This window comes from Saccopteryx bilineata, chromosome 2 (assembly GCF_036850765.1).
Source record: "Saccopteryx bilineata isolate mSacBil1 chromosome 2, mSacBil1_pri_phased_curated, whole genome shotgun sequence".
Taxonomy (NCBI): Eukaryota; Metazoa; Chordata; class Mammalia; order Chiroptera; family Emballonuridae; genus Saccopteryx; species Saccopteryx bilineata.
Window position 1 is genome coordinate 313,364,731 of NC_089491.1, and position 14,779 is coordinate 313,379,509.

Here is a 14,779-nt window from a genome sequence, read left to right on the forward strand (position 1 = left end):
AGACACTTTATGTGTGCCTTATCACATCTTCAGTCCTTTTTGACTTGTGTAAATAATTGTTTTAACACGTTTGTGGGTGTATACTTCCAGTATACTACTCGACCAAAGAACCTTTAGTGTGGGACCAAGAGTACCTGAAGGGGACGTGTCCTCCCCCTGCGGAGGCGGGCCGGCCGTGCGTCACGGGGACAGCTCCTCCCTCTCGCCGGTGGCGCCATCTTCCCCGGCTGCGGGAGGGGTCACAGGTCAGTGCTGGAGCGTTGCTGCGAGTACAGGAAGACAGCGGTCATCAGACCTGGCGTGGCCTTCCCATCCTAAAGGTACGAGCAGCAGGGTACCTCATTTGGCGGAGAGGTGGGGAACATGAAGGTGGTGGGGGTCCCTCTGGTGGAGGGGCGCTGTCTCCGAGAAGAACGGGGAGGGGGCGGAACCTGGGGCGGGCGTGAGGGACCCCCGCGGCCTGAGCGGCACTGTCTTTGGTCCCCAAACCTCAACTTTAGCACTCGGCTCCTCCCTGTTGTGCGTTGCCCCAGTCTCAAATTCTAAATTCCTTTTATTTTCTTTTGGAAAACCTGTGATGTGTCACGGGAATGAACTGTTCTGGGGGGAAGGTGAGGACATGGGTTTTCCTAGGGCCGCCGGAGTGCTCCAACAGGGAGCAGGAGTGGGCCGGCGTGTGGGAAGGCACGGCACTGACTGGGGCTGGGCTCCCGGTACCGCCATCCTGGATTAAATATTTTCTTCTTTGTCTGTAGGTGCCTTTTCCTTGGTGCAGCTCGGGAGTCTCCAAGAAGACAATGGATTCTGGAATTCGCCCTCCTGGTAGCTGCTGTAGCAGCCCTGCAGGGCTCTCACGGGAATACAAACTAGTGATGCTGGGTGCTGGTGGTGTAGGGAAGAGTGGTAGGCCACGTTTTTCTTCCGTTTTATAAGAACTAAGCACGAAAATTTCCTGTGTTCTTTTTTATTTATTTATTTTAAAGAGAGAGGAAGGGAAGAAAGAGTGAGAGACAGAAACGTCAATCTGTCTGTATGTGCCCTAAGGTGGGACCCGGCACCCTCTGGGTATCCTGAGCACACTAACCAACTGAGCTATCTGGCCAGAGCGCATGAAAATTTCTCAGTACACATGGTCTCCACTCAAACTAAATGGGAGACTGGCTATCATGCAGTGTTGATACTTAAGTTCTTTCTGTGGGTCATTTGTGTGGGTTTAACTTTCATTTCTTGTTTTGAAGCCATGACCATGCAGTTCATCAGCCACCGGTTCCCAGAAGATCATGACCCCACCATCGGTAAGTCAGTTTATCACTTAGGTTCCAAATTAAACCCATAGAAGTGTCTTGGTGTCAATTTTTAAGTTTTTTTAAAGATTTTATTTATTGATTAAAACCGTTATTAACTATATTTTGAGCCTTTTTTGGTTTCTAATTCATATTTATTCAACAAGTGTATCAGCAGTTGGTAAGCAAATGCGTATATTTTTCCTCATTGAACTCCATGTGGACATAAGCCATCTTTAGTCTCTGTCTTTTAATGAACATTAATAGGATATTTTCTTTGTCATATTTTTATGGTTAAACTATATTGCTAGATTAAAGGAAAAGGTTAAAGGCCACATAGCAGAAATCTTTCACTGTCACTTCTAGAAGGGTCTGACTTGAGTCTGACTCTGTAACTATGAGTCAGCTGGTTTGAACTTCCACAAAAGGAAGCAGAAAAACAAGTAAAGCCAGCCTGCTGAACTCTTACAATACAGACAGGCAGAGCCTGGACTTCTACTCGAAGCTCTTTATTTACTTCCTTATAGCTCAAGTTTATTAAATAGTTAAGGTCTTCTTTCATATCTTTTATATTCCTAATGCTTTATTGTTGGCAAAATGCTATTAGAGTAAAATGTAACTTTATTTTGCCTTTTTTTTTTTTTTTTTTTGTATTTTTCTGAAGCTGGAAACGGGGAGAGACAGTCAGACAGACTCCTGCATGCGCCTGACTGGGATCCACCTGGCACGCCCACCAGGGGCGATGCTCTGCCCCTCCGGGGGGTCACTCTGCCACGACCAGAGCCACTCCAGCACCTGGGGCAGAGGCCGAAGAGCCATCCCCAGCGCCCGGGCCATCTTTGCTCCAATGGAGCCTTGGCTATGGGAGGGGAAGAGAGAGACAGAGAGTAAGGAGTGGGGGGTGGAGAAGCAAATGGGCGCTTCTCCTATGTGCCCTGGCCGGGAATCGAACCTGGGTCCCCCGCACGCCAGGCTGACGCTCTACCGCTGAGCCAACCGGCCAGGGCCTATTTTGCCTTTTTTTAAAAATTTGCTTTTCTCTACAAAGAGTAAGAACATTATTGTCATCCCTAAACCATAAGAAAGCAGGTTTGGGCCCTGGTTGGTTGGCTCAGTGGTAGAGCATTGACCCAGCATGTGGAAGTCCCAGGTTCGATCCTTGGTCAGGGCACACAGGAGAAGTGACCATCTGTTTCTTCTCCCCTCCCCCTCCTCCTCCTCTCTATTTTCTACCTCTCTCTCTCTTCTTCTACTGCAGCCCTGACTTGATTCATTCGAGTGAGTGCATAGGCCGGGGGTGCTGAGGATGCTTCGTGGAACCTCTGCCTCAGCTCGGTTGTGAGCATAGGTGCCAGATGGGCAGAGCATAAGCCCCAGATGGGCCTGCTGGGTGGATCCCCATTAGGGCACATGAGGGAGTCTGTCTCACTGTCTCCTCTCATTTTAATAAATAAAAAATAAAGCCTGACCAGGCGGTGGCGCAGTGGATAGAGCGTTGGACTGGGATGCGGAGGACCCAGGTTCGAGACCCTGAGGTCGCCAGCTTGAGCCAAGATTGCTGGCTCAAGCAAGGGGTTACTCGGTCTGCTGAAGGCCTGCGGTCAAGGCACATATGAGAAAGCAGTCAGTGAACAACAAAGGTGTCAAAAATGAAAAACTGATGATTGATGCTTCTCATCTCTCTCCGTTCCTGTCTGTCCTTATCCCTCTGACTCTATCTCTGTCCCTGTATAATAAATAAATAAATAAATAAATAAATAAATAAATAAATAATAAAGGTTTGATTCTAAAGGGTTATATCTTAGGATAAAAGGTGTGGGGTTAGGGATGGGGCACAAAAGGTCTGCTGTATTGCTAGTGTTTTCAGGATATGATGCTTGATACGGTCCTGGGTCTCTAGGAATGATTTCATTGAGTCAGGCCTTGCTGCTCTGTTTCCACAAAGCCAATGAGTGTCTATGCTAACCCAGCTTTGGATGTGGTCATTTTATAGAGTATACACTGGTGTGGATGGGGCAAAATAGAAACAGTGCTTGCTTTTTCATATACTATATTCAATTTAGAACATTGTTCAGGGACTCAAACTGTGGTGGAAATTCTAGGAGTAAAACCAAATTAGGCCTGACCATGCGGTGGCGCAGTGAATAAAACATCGGACTGGGATGCAGAGGGCCCAGATTCGAGACCCCGAGGTCGCCAGCTTGAGCGCGGGCTCATCTAGTTTGAGCAAGGCTCACCAGCTTGAGCCCAAGGTCGCTGGCTCGAGCAAAGGGTCACTTGGTCTACTGTAGCCCCCTAGTCAAGGCACACATGAGAAAGCAATCAATTAACAACAAAGGTGTTGCAACTAAGAATTTATGTATCTATCTCCCTCCATTTCTATCTGTCCCTATCTGTCCCTCTCTCTGACTCTCTCTCTCTCTGACACACACAAAAAAATAGGACTTAGAATTATTTACTTAGAGAATATATCTTTTTTTTTTCCATTGGTTGTTTTTTTTTGTTTTGTTTTTTTCCTTTTTCAGAATTAGCTACTCTTCTGGCAATATTAAGTGATTCACCAGCAAATACTTATGTTACTTGAGTTCCTATTATGTCCCAAGCACTGTGGTAGGCTCTCTGGGTAGAGTGGTAAGCAAAAAGATATGCTATCTCTTCCCATTGAGTTTATAATTTAGTGCATTTTGTTTTAAACTTTGGCAGCTAACTCTAAGAAGAAAAGGTTTACATTGTAACCAATACACATATTAAGTGTATATGTACATACATACATACCTAAACATATGCACATGTAATTAAAATATCAACAAACTACTTATCTCACTACATGTAGGTCACTCTGGTATTTTCTCTTTTAAGGTTTCTGCTTATTTATTTTAATGCTGATCCCAACTCATTAAATTCATTCACAACTCACTAATCCTAGTACAGCATGACCTGCAGTTTGAGAAACATTGATATAGTGGGCTCTTAACCTCTGAGAAAGACTCAGAAACAAAGATTCAAGAAAAAAATTTTTATAAGAAAATACATCAGGATGTAAGCAGCAATTGTTTTTTTGTTTTTTTATTTTATTTTATTTATTCATTTTAGAGAGAGGAGACAGGGACAGATAGAGAAGGGAGGGAGGAGCAGGAAGCATCAACTCCCATATGTGCCTTGACTAGGGAAGCCTGGGGTTTCAAACCAGCAACCTCAGTGTTTCAGGTTGACGCTTTTACCCACTGCGCCACCACAGGTCAGGCTAAGCAGCAATTGTTTGAAAGATGGACTTACCGAGTGAGTTTTTATCTCTTCATTTTTACTTTTCTGTATTTCCCAAGGTTACTCTAATAATATGCATAATTTGAATTTATAAAGGAGAAAATATGTTTTATTTAGTAAATAGTAAAGTAAGATGATTTCTTTTAATGTTTTTAATTGAATTTATTGGGGTGACATTGGTTAATAAAGTTATACAGGTTTCAGGTGCACAGTTCTATAATACATCATCCATATATTGCGATGGGTGTTAACCACCCCAAATCAAGTCTCCCTCCATCATTACCTATCCCCCTCTACATTCCTCTACCTCCCCTAACCCCCTCCCCTCCTGCATTCCCCACACTATTGTCTGTGTCTTTGAGTTTTGGGGGGGTTATTTTTGTTTGTTTGTCTGTTTTGCTTAATGTTTTTCTCTTTCCTATAGTATTAAAATGGGGAGGTACTATAGCATATGGTTAAGTATGTGGCTTTTAAGTCAGGAAGTCCTGCGTTTTAATTCTGGCTATATTACTTAATTTTTAGAGTTTCATTTTTTTTATCTGTAAAGTGGAGATGATAATACCTCATTGAATTATTATTGAATAAGTTTTTTTTGTTTTGTTTTATAGTGAGAGAGACAGAGCGGGACAGATAGGGACAGACAGGCAGGAAGGGAGAGTGATGAGAAGCATCAGTTCTTTATTGCAGCACCTTAGTTTTTCATTGATTGCTTTCTCATGTGTACCTTGACTGGGGGACTACAACAGAGGGAGTGACCCCTTGCTCAAGCCAGCAACCTTTAGGCTCAAACCAGTGACCATGCGGTCATGTCTGTGATCCCATGCTCAAACCAGCCATCCCACACTCAAGCTGGTGAGCCCGCACTCAAGCCAGCAACCTCGGGGTTTCAAACCTGGGTCCTCTGCATCCCAATCTGATGGTCTATCCACTGTGCCACCGCTGGGTAAGGCTTGAATAAGTTAACGTATATAAATTACTTAGTGTAAAACCTAACATCTAATAACTTTAATAAAGGGTAAAGTTACTTTTGGCCTAATATTTAAAAAAATAATCTCTCAGAAACCTTTTTGAGCTTAGAATTGTAGGTGAAGTCTTACAAACTTAAGCTATGAATAAACTTACATGATTGCTTAAGTGAAAAAACCCCAAAAAACCCTTAGGTGAAGACCCACTTTATGTATCTCAATGGATTTAGCATATTTCCTGAGAAAATGTAGGCACTTAAAGAACTTTTGTGACCTGCTTTTCCATAAGATGGATTTTAAAGTAGGGTTGTATACTCTTGCACTTATGGGTTCATAGTACACCTTTCTTCCTTCCTATAGAAGATGCTTATAAAATCCGGATCCGTATTGATGATGAGCCTGCCAATCTGGACATTTTGGATACAGCTGGACAGGTATCAAATTTCAGAATGCTATGAATAAAAACCCTTTCACTCTGGTAAAGGGGAGGGGAAGGCTTATTTATGCAGAGAATATCACTAGTTCATGTCTTTTAATTTTTCATGCACTCTGACTCAGGATAGCAGGTAATCAACATATATCTTTTTAAATCTGAAATAAATAGCTAATAATAATATGTAATTCTAGGCCACATCAGTACAATAATGACCTTTGTTTTCCTCTAGGCAGAGTTCACAGCTATGCGGGATCAGTATATGAGGGCAGGAGAAGGATTTATCATTTGTTACTCTATCACTGATCGTCGAAGTTTTCATGAAGTTCGGGAGTTTAAACAGCTTATTTATCGAGTTCGACGTACTGATGATACTCCTGTGGTTCTTGTAGGAAACAAGTCTGACCTAAAGCAACTAAGACAGGTGAGGATAGAGTCGAAGGTGCTGTCTGTAATCTACTGGGATTAGTTATGTTTGTTTTTCTGTTTACAAATTTCTCTATCTTAAAGTAAAAATTCAAAATTAGCTTCTGCCTAACGTTGAAAATTTCCTCGTATATACTAATATGTTATTTGGGATAAAATCTGGACTTTAGGAATCAGTTTACAGCAGTGGTCCCCAACCTTTTTTGGGCCACGGACTGGTTTTTTATTTATTGATTTTTTAATTGATTTTTAGAGAGAGGGGAGAGAGAGAGAAGGGGGAGGAGCAGGAAGCATCAACTCCCATATGTGCCTTGACCAGGCAAGCCCAGGGTTTCGAACCGGCAACCTCAGTGTTCCAGGTCGACGCTTTATCCACTGCGCCACCACAGGTCAGGCGGGCCACGGACTGGTTTAATGTCAGAAAATATTTTCACGGACCAGCCTTTAGGGTGGGACGGATAAATGCACAAAATAAAATTATGCGACCGGCATAAAAACTGGTATTTTCAAATATAATTGTCAAACTTACGAGACAAGCGTCAAGAGTGAGTCTTAGATGGATGTAACAGAGGTAATCTGGTCATTTTTTAAAAATAAAACATCGTTCAGACTTAAATATAAATAAATGAAAATAATGTAAGTTATTTATTCTTTCTCTGCAGACCGGTACCAAATGGCCCATGCGGCCCAGGGTTTGGGGACCACTGGTTTATAGGACAAAATCCACAAGTTAATAATTAGATGACATACAGAATATATTATCTTAAGGGAAGAATCATGAAACGTTCAATTCCAAATTTGTTAATGTTGTATCAGGAGAAAAATTAAGATTTTAAGATCTACTTCATGATGGTGAGGATTATAAGTCCCAGAAGGGGAAAATAAGAGAAATTGTAGAAGGCCCTGGCCGATTGGCTCAGGGGTAGAGCATCGGCCTGGTGTGTGGAAGTCCCAGGTTCGATTCCCGGCCAGGGCACACAAGAGAAGCGCCCATCTGTTTCTCTACCCTTCCCCCTCTCCTTTCTCTCTATCTCTCTCTTCCGCACCCTCAGCCAAGGCTCCATTGGAGCAAAGTTGGCCCGGGTGCTGAGGATGGCTCCATGGCCTCTGCCTCAGGTGTTAGAATGGCTCTGGTTGCAACAGAGCAACACCCCAGATGGGCAGAGCATTACCCCCTAGTGGGCATGCGAGGTGGATCCCGGTTGGGCACATGTGGAAGTCTGTCTCTGCCTCCCTGCTTCTTATTTCAGAAAAATACAAAAGAAAAAGAGAGAAATTATAGAAGATTTTAGAATAAGAGCTACATTTCAAATTAGCAGTGATGTTTAAAATTTGGGTGTTTGAGGGTCTGGCCGGTTGGTTCAGTGGTAGAGCATCAACCTAGCGTGTGGAAATCCAGGTTCAATTCTTAGGGCACACAGGAGAGGCTTCCATCTGCTTCTCCCCCTACCCTCTCCCTTTCTCTCTATCTCTCTCTCTCTCTCTTCCTGTCTCGCAGCCATGGCTTAATTGATTCAAGCATGTTGGCCCTGGGTGCTTAGGATGGCTCCCTCAGCCTCCTCCTTGGGTGCTAAAAATAGCTCGATTGCAAGGGGCCCAGATGAGCAGAGCATCCGCCCCAGACAGGGGTTGCTGGATGGATCTCAGTCTGGACGCATATGGGAGTCTGTCTCTGTATCTCCCCTACTCTCACTTAAAAAAATGAAATAAAATAAAATTTGGCTGTTTGGTGTAGAGTCTCTGAAAGTGTAGTGAAACAGGCACACTCATGATTATTAGTGGAAGCAATAAATAGTGCAAATTTTAGGAAGTAGTTTGACTTCAAAAAAAACCAAAAAATTTATTCAGCCCTGGCAGGGTTGCCTGGTTAGTTAGAGCGTCATCCCAAAATGCAAAGGTTGTGGGTTCTATCCCATCAAGGCACATACAGGAACAGATTTATGTTTCTGTCTCTTTCTCTCTCTAAAATTAGTAAGTAAATTTTTTTTTAAATCTATTCAGCCTGACCTGTGATGGCACAGTGAATAGAGCATCGACCTGGAATGTTGAGGTCACCAGTGTGAAACCCCCAGCTTCCCCAGTCAAGGCACATACAAGAAGCAGTCAATGAACAGCTAAAGTGAAGCAACTATATTCACGTTCCTTTTTTCTCTCCTCCCTTTCTCTCTAGTATCAATTTCAAAAAATCTATTCAGGGATTTATATATAAAATGTTTATTTCCAAATTGTTTATGGTAGCAAAAATTAGAAAAAGTCAAAATATCCAAAGTAGGAGAAATTATGATATACCCCTAACTGGATATATTAATTTTGGGTTCCTTATAATTTTTAGTATTGTAGCTTAAGTATTCATCTGTTTGCCTTGTGTTTTACTTTCTTAAAATGAAAAGTATGAAGAGAATTAAGATTGCATGTTTGGTATCTGTAACTGTTCCCTGTTCCAAAAGTTATCTTTAAAATAGAGTAGAGCCTGACCTGGTGTGGTGCAGTGGATAAAGCATCAACCAGGAATGCTGAGGTTGCCAGCTTAAAACCCTGGCCTTGCCTGGTCAAGGTCCATATGAGAAGCAACTACTATGAGTTGGTGCTTCACGCTCCTCCCCACCACCTTTCTCTCTCTGTCCTCTCTGTAAAATCAACAAATAAAATCTTTACTTTTTTTATTTTTAAAGGAATTTTATTTATTTTTTTAAATTATTTTTAATTATTCATTTTTTAGAGGGGGGATAGAGAGAGAAAGAGAGAGAGAGAGAGAGAGAAGGGGAAGAGAGGAGCAGGAAGCTTCAACTCCCATATGTGCCTTGACCAGGCAAGCCCAGGGTTTTGAACCGGCAACCTCAGCATTCCAGGTCGACGCTTTATCCACTGCACCACCACAGGTCAGGCTTATTTATTTTTTGTGTGTGTGGCAGAGACAGAGTCAGTCAGAGAGAGGGACAGACAGGAGGGGAGAGAGATGAAAAACATCAGTTCTTCATTGTGGCTCCTTAGTTGTTCATTCATTGATTTCTCATATGTGCCTTGACCGAGGGGCTACAGCAAAACGACTGACCCCTTGCTCGAGCCAGTGACCTTGGGCTCAAGCTGGTGAGCCTTGCTTAAACCAGATGAGTTCGTGCTCAAACTGGCGACCTCGGGGTCTTGAACCTGGGTTCTCCGCGTCCCAATCCAATGCTCTATCCACTGCGACACCATCTGGTCAGGCAACAAATAAAATCTTTAAAAAAAAATTAAAATAGCCTGACCTGTGGTGGCGCAGTGAATCAAGCACATATGAGAGTTGATGCTTCCTGCTCCTCCCCCTCTTCTCTCTCTCTCTCTCTCTTTCCCTCTCATCTCTAAAATGAATAAATAAATAAAAATATTTTTTTTAAATTAAAATAGAGTAAAAAAAGAAGCATTTGATATCTTGTTCCCCTACGTATGCCATCATTTTGGCTCAAATAAACTCTTACAAAAATGTTTTAAAATATAGGCCCTGGCCTGACCATGTGGTGGCACAGTGGATAGAGCATCATCCTGGAATGCTGAGGACCCAAGTTCAAAACCCCAAGGTTGCTGGCTTGCGCGTGCATTCACCATCTTGAGCACGGTAGCTGGCTTGAGCCCAAAGGTCGCTGGCTTGAAGCCCAAGGTCGCTGGCTTGAGCAAGGAGTCACTAGCTCAGCTGGAGCCATTCGATCAAGGCACATATGAGAAAGCAATCAATGGACAATTAGGGTGTCACAACTACAAGTTGATACTTCTCATCTCTCTCCCTGTCTGTCTGTCTGTCTGTCTCTCTCTTGCACCTAAAAAAAAAAAGCCCTGGTCAGTTGGCTCAGTGGTAGAGCATCAGCCTGTCACATGGGTGTCCCATGTGTAATTTCTGGTCAGGGTACATAGGAGAAGCAACCATCTGCTCCTCCCCCCTCCTTTCTCTCTTTATTTCTCTTTCTCCCCTGCCTCCAGCAGCCATGGTTTGATTGGTTCAAGCACGTTGGCCCCAGGCATAGAGAATGGCCCTGTGGAGCCTCCACCTCAGGCTCTTGTAATAGCTCGGTTATGAGAATGGCCCCTGATGGGCAGAGCATTGCCCCAGACAAGGTTTGCTAGGTGGATCCCAGTCGGGGCACATGTGGGAATCTATCTCACCTCCTGTCACTGGAAAAAGAAGTGGAAAAAAAGTTTAAAAAATAGACTAGCAGCCTGACCTGTGGTGGCGCAGTGGATAAAGCGTCGACCTGGAAATGCTAAGGTCGCCGGTTCGAAACCCTGGGCTTGCCTGGTCAAGGCACATATGGGAGTTGATGCTTCCAGCTCCTCCCCCCTTCTCTCTCTCTGTTTCTCTCTCTCCCTCTCTCTCTCCTTTCTGAAAATGAATAAATAAAATTTTAAAAAAAAACTTAAAAAAAAATAGACTAGCAATAGATTCACATAATTTGAAGGCAGAAGGAATCTTAGAACTTAGGTAATTCAACCTCCCAACATTACAAAAACCACTATACTGTGCTTGAATACCTCCAGAGTTGAGGATCTCTCTCTTCCTGTTAAGGTAGTCCCTTCATTTTTGGAGTAGTTATAATTATTTTCCACTGGTACCTCTATAACTTTTCCCATGTTCACTTTTTCAAAGGTCACCAAGGAAGAAGGATTGGCTTTGGCCCGAGAATTCAGCTGTCCCTTTTTTGAAACATCTGCTGCATACCGCTATTTTATTGATGATGTATTCCATGCCCTTGTCCGGGAGATACGCAGGAAAGAAAAGGAGGCAGTACTGGCCATGGAGAAAAAATCCAAACCCAAAAACAGTGTATGGAAGAGGCTAAAATCACCATTCCGGAAGAAGAAAGATTCAGTAACTTGAAGTTGTGAAGTGTTTATCTGTGAACTGCAGTGCTTAAACAAAGCAGTCCAGAAACCTGCATTCGTGAGCATGGTGCTTGCTCTTTCTCCTGTTATGACTGTTATTTTAAAAGTAACTGATGAAGGGGATATGCCTACTAGGAGTTTTCAATGATGTGATATTTAATATATTTGTCTCTTAGCTAATTCTGATTTATTAACCCAGTGGAGCACTCTCTTCTTTTAAATTGTCATTAGAATTTGATCTACCATAGATTTGGGTTTTGTAATGTAAATTGTTCCTATCCAGGGGAATATGTATATTGCTTGTGTTTGACTAAGCTCACAAGAGGAATTTTTTGCCATGTACTGCTCCACATTATTTTTCAGCCTCAGTTTACTAGGACTGTCCCAGAGAAGGAAGCCAGTCTTTTCTATTCACACTGTGCTTCCTGGAGACAGAACAAAAATCATTTAGGGAAACAGTGCTAAAGAGATGTGTGCTAACATTCAGCAGATAACTGTGGAACTGACTCCTATTGCAGATTATGGAGTGATGAGATTTGGGAAAATCAGGCCATAGGTTTATAGGAACTTGGCTAGAAAAAAGGTAGGGTCAGAACAGTGTTCCCAATATGCTCCTAGCTTTTCTAAGAAATGTACTGGAGCTTTGCACAGTGGGAGTATTGTAGCCAAGGTGGTTTATACAAGGTATGATTATTGCTAATTGAAATGTACTGAGATGGGTGAGAACAAACAGAAGCATATAAAATGTAATGAAGGATTCTGTGAGGTTCTTTTACTGCTTTTTTCAGGGTTTTGACTTTCTTCACCTTCAAAGGTAAACACTTTGGAAACTAGTACTGGATTACCAACCTCATTTAATCCAAATCCTTAGTTGGGACAGCCGTGGCATTGTACAGATTTATTTTTTTCCCCAGTTACCAATACATTTACAGTAATTGTTCCCTAGTTCTTTCCTTTAGCTTCCCTGTGCTCTTTAGAAGAGCTAGGCCTGGAAAAATGTTTTTAGGCCCTTTCATCAGACTGCATTTTCCATACAGAAGAAACATCAGAAGTTTGAATAAAATTGTGCCTCCTAACATTGACAATCACTAGACTCAGTGCTCTAAAAACCTATAATATCTGTTTAATGAGCCAGTATTGAAGCTTTAAGATTCTTATGTTAAGTTTCTCATTGAAGATTTTTTTACAAGGACATTGCTAAATTCACCTCAGGGTGTCTGAGCCTTGAGAAAGCTTAGTTTAAGAGAATACCACTTTGAAAATCCATGAATAGTTGGCAAACTATTGTCCTGGGAAGAAACAGCTTTAAATATTGGTGGTGAGTCTCTTCTAGAATCGGGATTAATTTAATATCTGAACTGATTACATGTGGAGATTAAGTGCAAAAGTGCTAAGAGTAACATAGTATATATTGAACACTACATGTCACTTAAGTAGTGTTCTTGTTTGCTTCACACTCTAAGAACAGGACTCTGTAGTGCCTCTAAAAAGCACAGGGCTCAACTTACTGTGTCCATTTTTTATTACAGGCAGAAGGACAATATTGTTGTATTTTTCCTTGTAATCAATGGCTATTTGTTCCAAGTTTAAAAAAAAATGATGGTTGTAAGTTTATTTGTGGGTTTTTTTTCTGAAGTTGGAAACGGGGATGCAGTCAGACAGACTCCCACATGTGCCCAACCGGGATCCACCCGGCATGCCCACCAGGGGGCGATGCTCTGTTGCAACCAGAGCTATTCTAGCGCCTGAGGCAGAGACCATAGAGCCATCCTCAGCGCCCGGGCCAACTTTGCTCCAATGGAGCCTTGGCTGTGGGAGGGGAAGAGAGAGACAGAGAGGAAGGAGAAGGGGAGGGGTGGAGAAGCAGATGGGCACTTCTCCTGTGTGCCCTGGTTGGGAATCGAACCCAGGACTCCTACACACCAGGCCAACGCTCTACCACTGAGCTATCCAGCCAGGGCTGATGGTTGTAAGTTTTTAACTGAGTAATGGTTCCTTTTGAAACTCCTGGAAATGTTTCTTCTACCAAATAAGTCATCTTTTATGGTACTCAAGCCATTTACCTTCAAAGGTAAACAGAATTTGAATTTTGCAGGACAGTCTTACAGAAGCCATAGAATGGTCCATAGAGAAGCAGGAAGGTAGAAAATAAACACAGTTTTAACAGTATTTTATCATATTTAAACTAGCCTATAGATTTTTAAGTTTAATGCCTTAGCTTTCATAACTAATAAGCTGGGCTAGGGAACTGTTATTGGCATCAAGAAAGAAGTTGACAGCTATGTAATTATTTGGGATAGACAGACCAGAGGAATTTGTCTTGTATATTAAAAAAAAATAACAAATTAGTGTTTTAAAAACTATCAGTCATATATATTTTTTTTGTTGTTGTTGTTTGTTTGTTTGTTTGTTTGTTGTATTTTTCTGAAGCTGGAAACGGGGAGAGGCAGTCAGACAGACTACCGCATGCGCCCGACCGGGATCCACCCGGCACACCCACCAGGGGCGATGCTCTGCCCCTCCGGGGCGTCGCTCTGTCGTGACCAGAGCCGCTCTAGCGCCTGGGGCAGAGGCCAAGGAGCCATCCCCAGCGCCCGGGCCATCTTTGCTCCAATGGAGCCTCAGCTGCGGGAGAGGAAGAGAGAGACAGAGAGGAAGGAGAGGGGGAGGGGTGGAGAAGCAGATGAGCACCTCTCCTGTGTGCCCTGGCCGGGACTCGAACCCGGGACTTCTGCAAGCCAGGCCGACGCTCTACCACTGAGCCAACCGGCCAGGGCCTATCAGTCATATATTTGATTGTTAGATTACTTAGCCCATCAATTAGTATTAAGAATTCTCTTCTTCATGGTGCTAACTAGTTTGAGGGATATAATATGTGTAAGTCATATCTCTCTTCTTAATGATCATATGTTGTATGTAATTTATAAGCTCTAAGTAGTCAGCTTTATCCAATTTGAGGACATTAAAATCAATTACTGCCTGGAACTTTGAAGAGAGAAAAATTCAGGGACAAGTTGAAAAGCACTGGATTTATTCATGTCCGTACCAAATTGATAAATTACAAAATTTTGAAACTAGAGTCTAGAATTAGCTGTTTAGAATTCAGAAAGGGATATATGTCTTAACTGTGTGGTATATTAGCAAGAATTGGTCTACTGTGATGTTTGGGATGGAGAGAAGAGAGACATTTTTCACTAGCACCCTTGTATATGAAGACAGTTTATATGATACAATGCAAACTTGTAAACAATACAAAACTTGTAAACAACTTGTTGGGCTTTTTCTTTTTTTTCTAATATTTTATTTATTGATTTTTAGAGAGAGGATAGAGCTGTAGGAGAAGGAACAGGAAGCATCAACTTGTAGTAGTTGCTTCTTGTATGTGCAATGACTGGTCAAGCCCAGGGTTTTGAACTGGTGACCTCAGCATTCCAAGTCGAGGCTTTGTCCACTGCGCCACCACAGGTCCGGCTGGGCTTTTCCTTTACTCATCTATATATGGATAGAAATCTTTGGAATCATTGCAAAGGGCACTTTAGGAAAAAAATTTAGCCTGA

General features: G+C 42.5%; 1 protein-coding gene across 1 annotated transcript; it reads left to right on the plus strand.

The window, feature by feature from the left end:
- Positions 1-197: 197 nt before the first annotated feature.
- RIT1 (Ras like without CAAX 1) lies at positions 198-14,490 on the plus strand. Its single transcript, XM_066261865.1, has 6 exons — positions 198-320; positions 756-903; positions 1,239-1,295; positions 5,873-5,946; positions 6,178-6,369; positions 10,987-14,490. Exons 2-6 carry the CDS (start codon positions 798-800, stop codon positions 11,215-11,217), a joined length of 660 nt encoding a protein of 219 aa, XP_066117962.1. The 5' UTR covers positions 198-320; positions 756-797; the 3' UTR covers positions 11,218-14,490.
- The last annotated feature ends 289 nt before the right edge of the window (positions 14,491-14,779 follow it).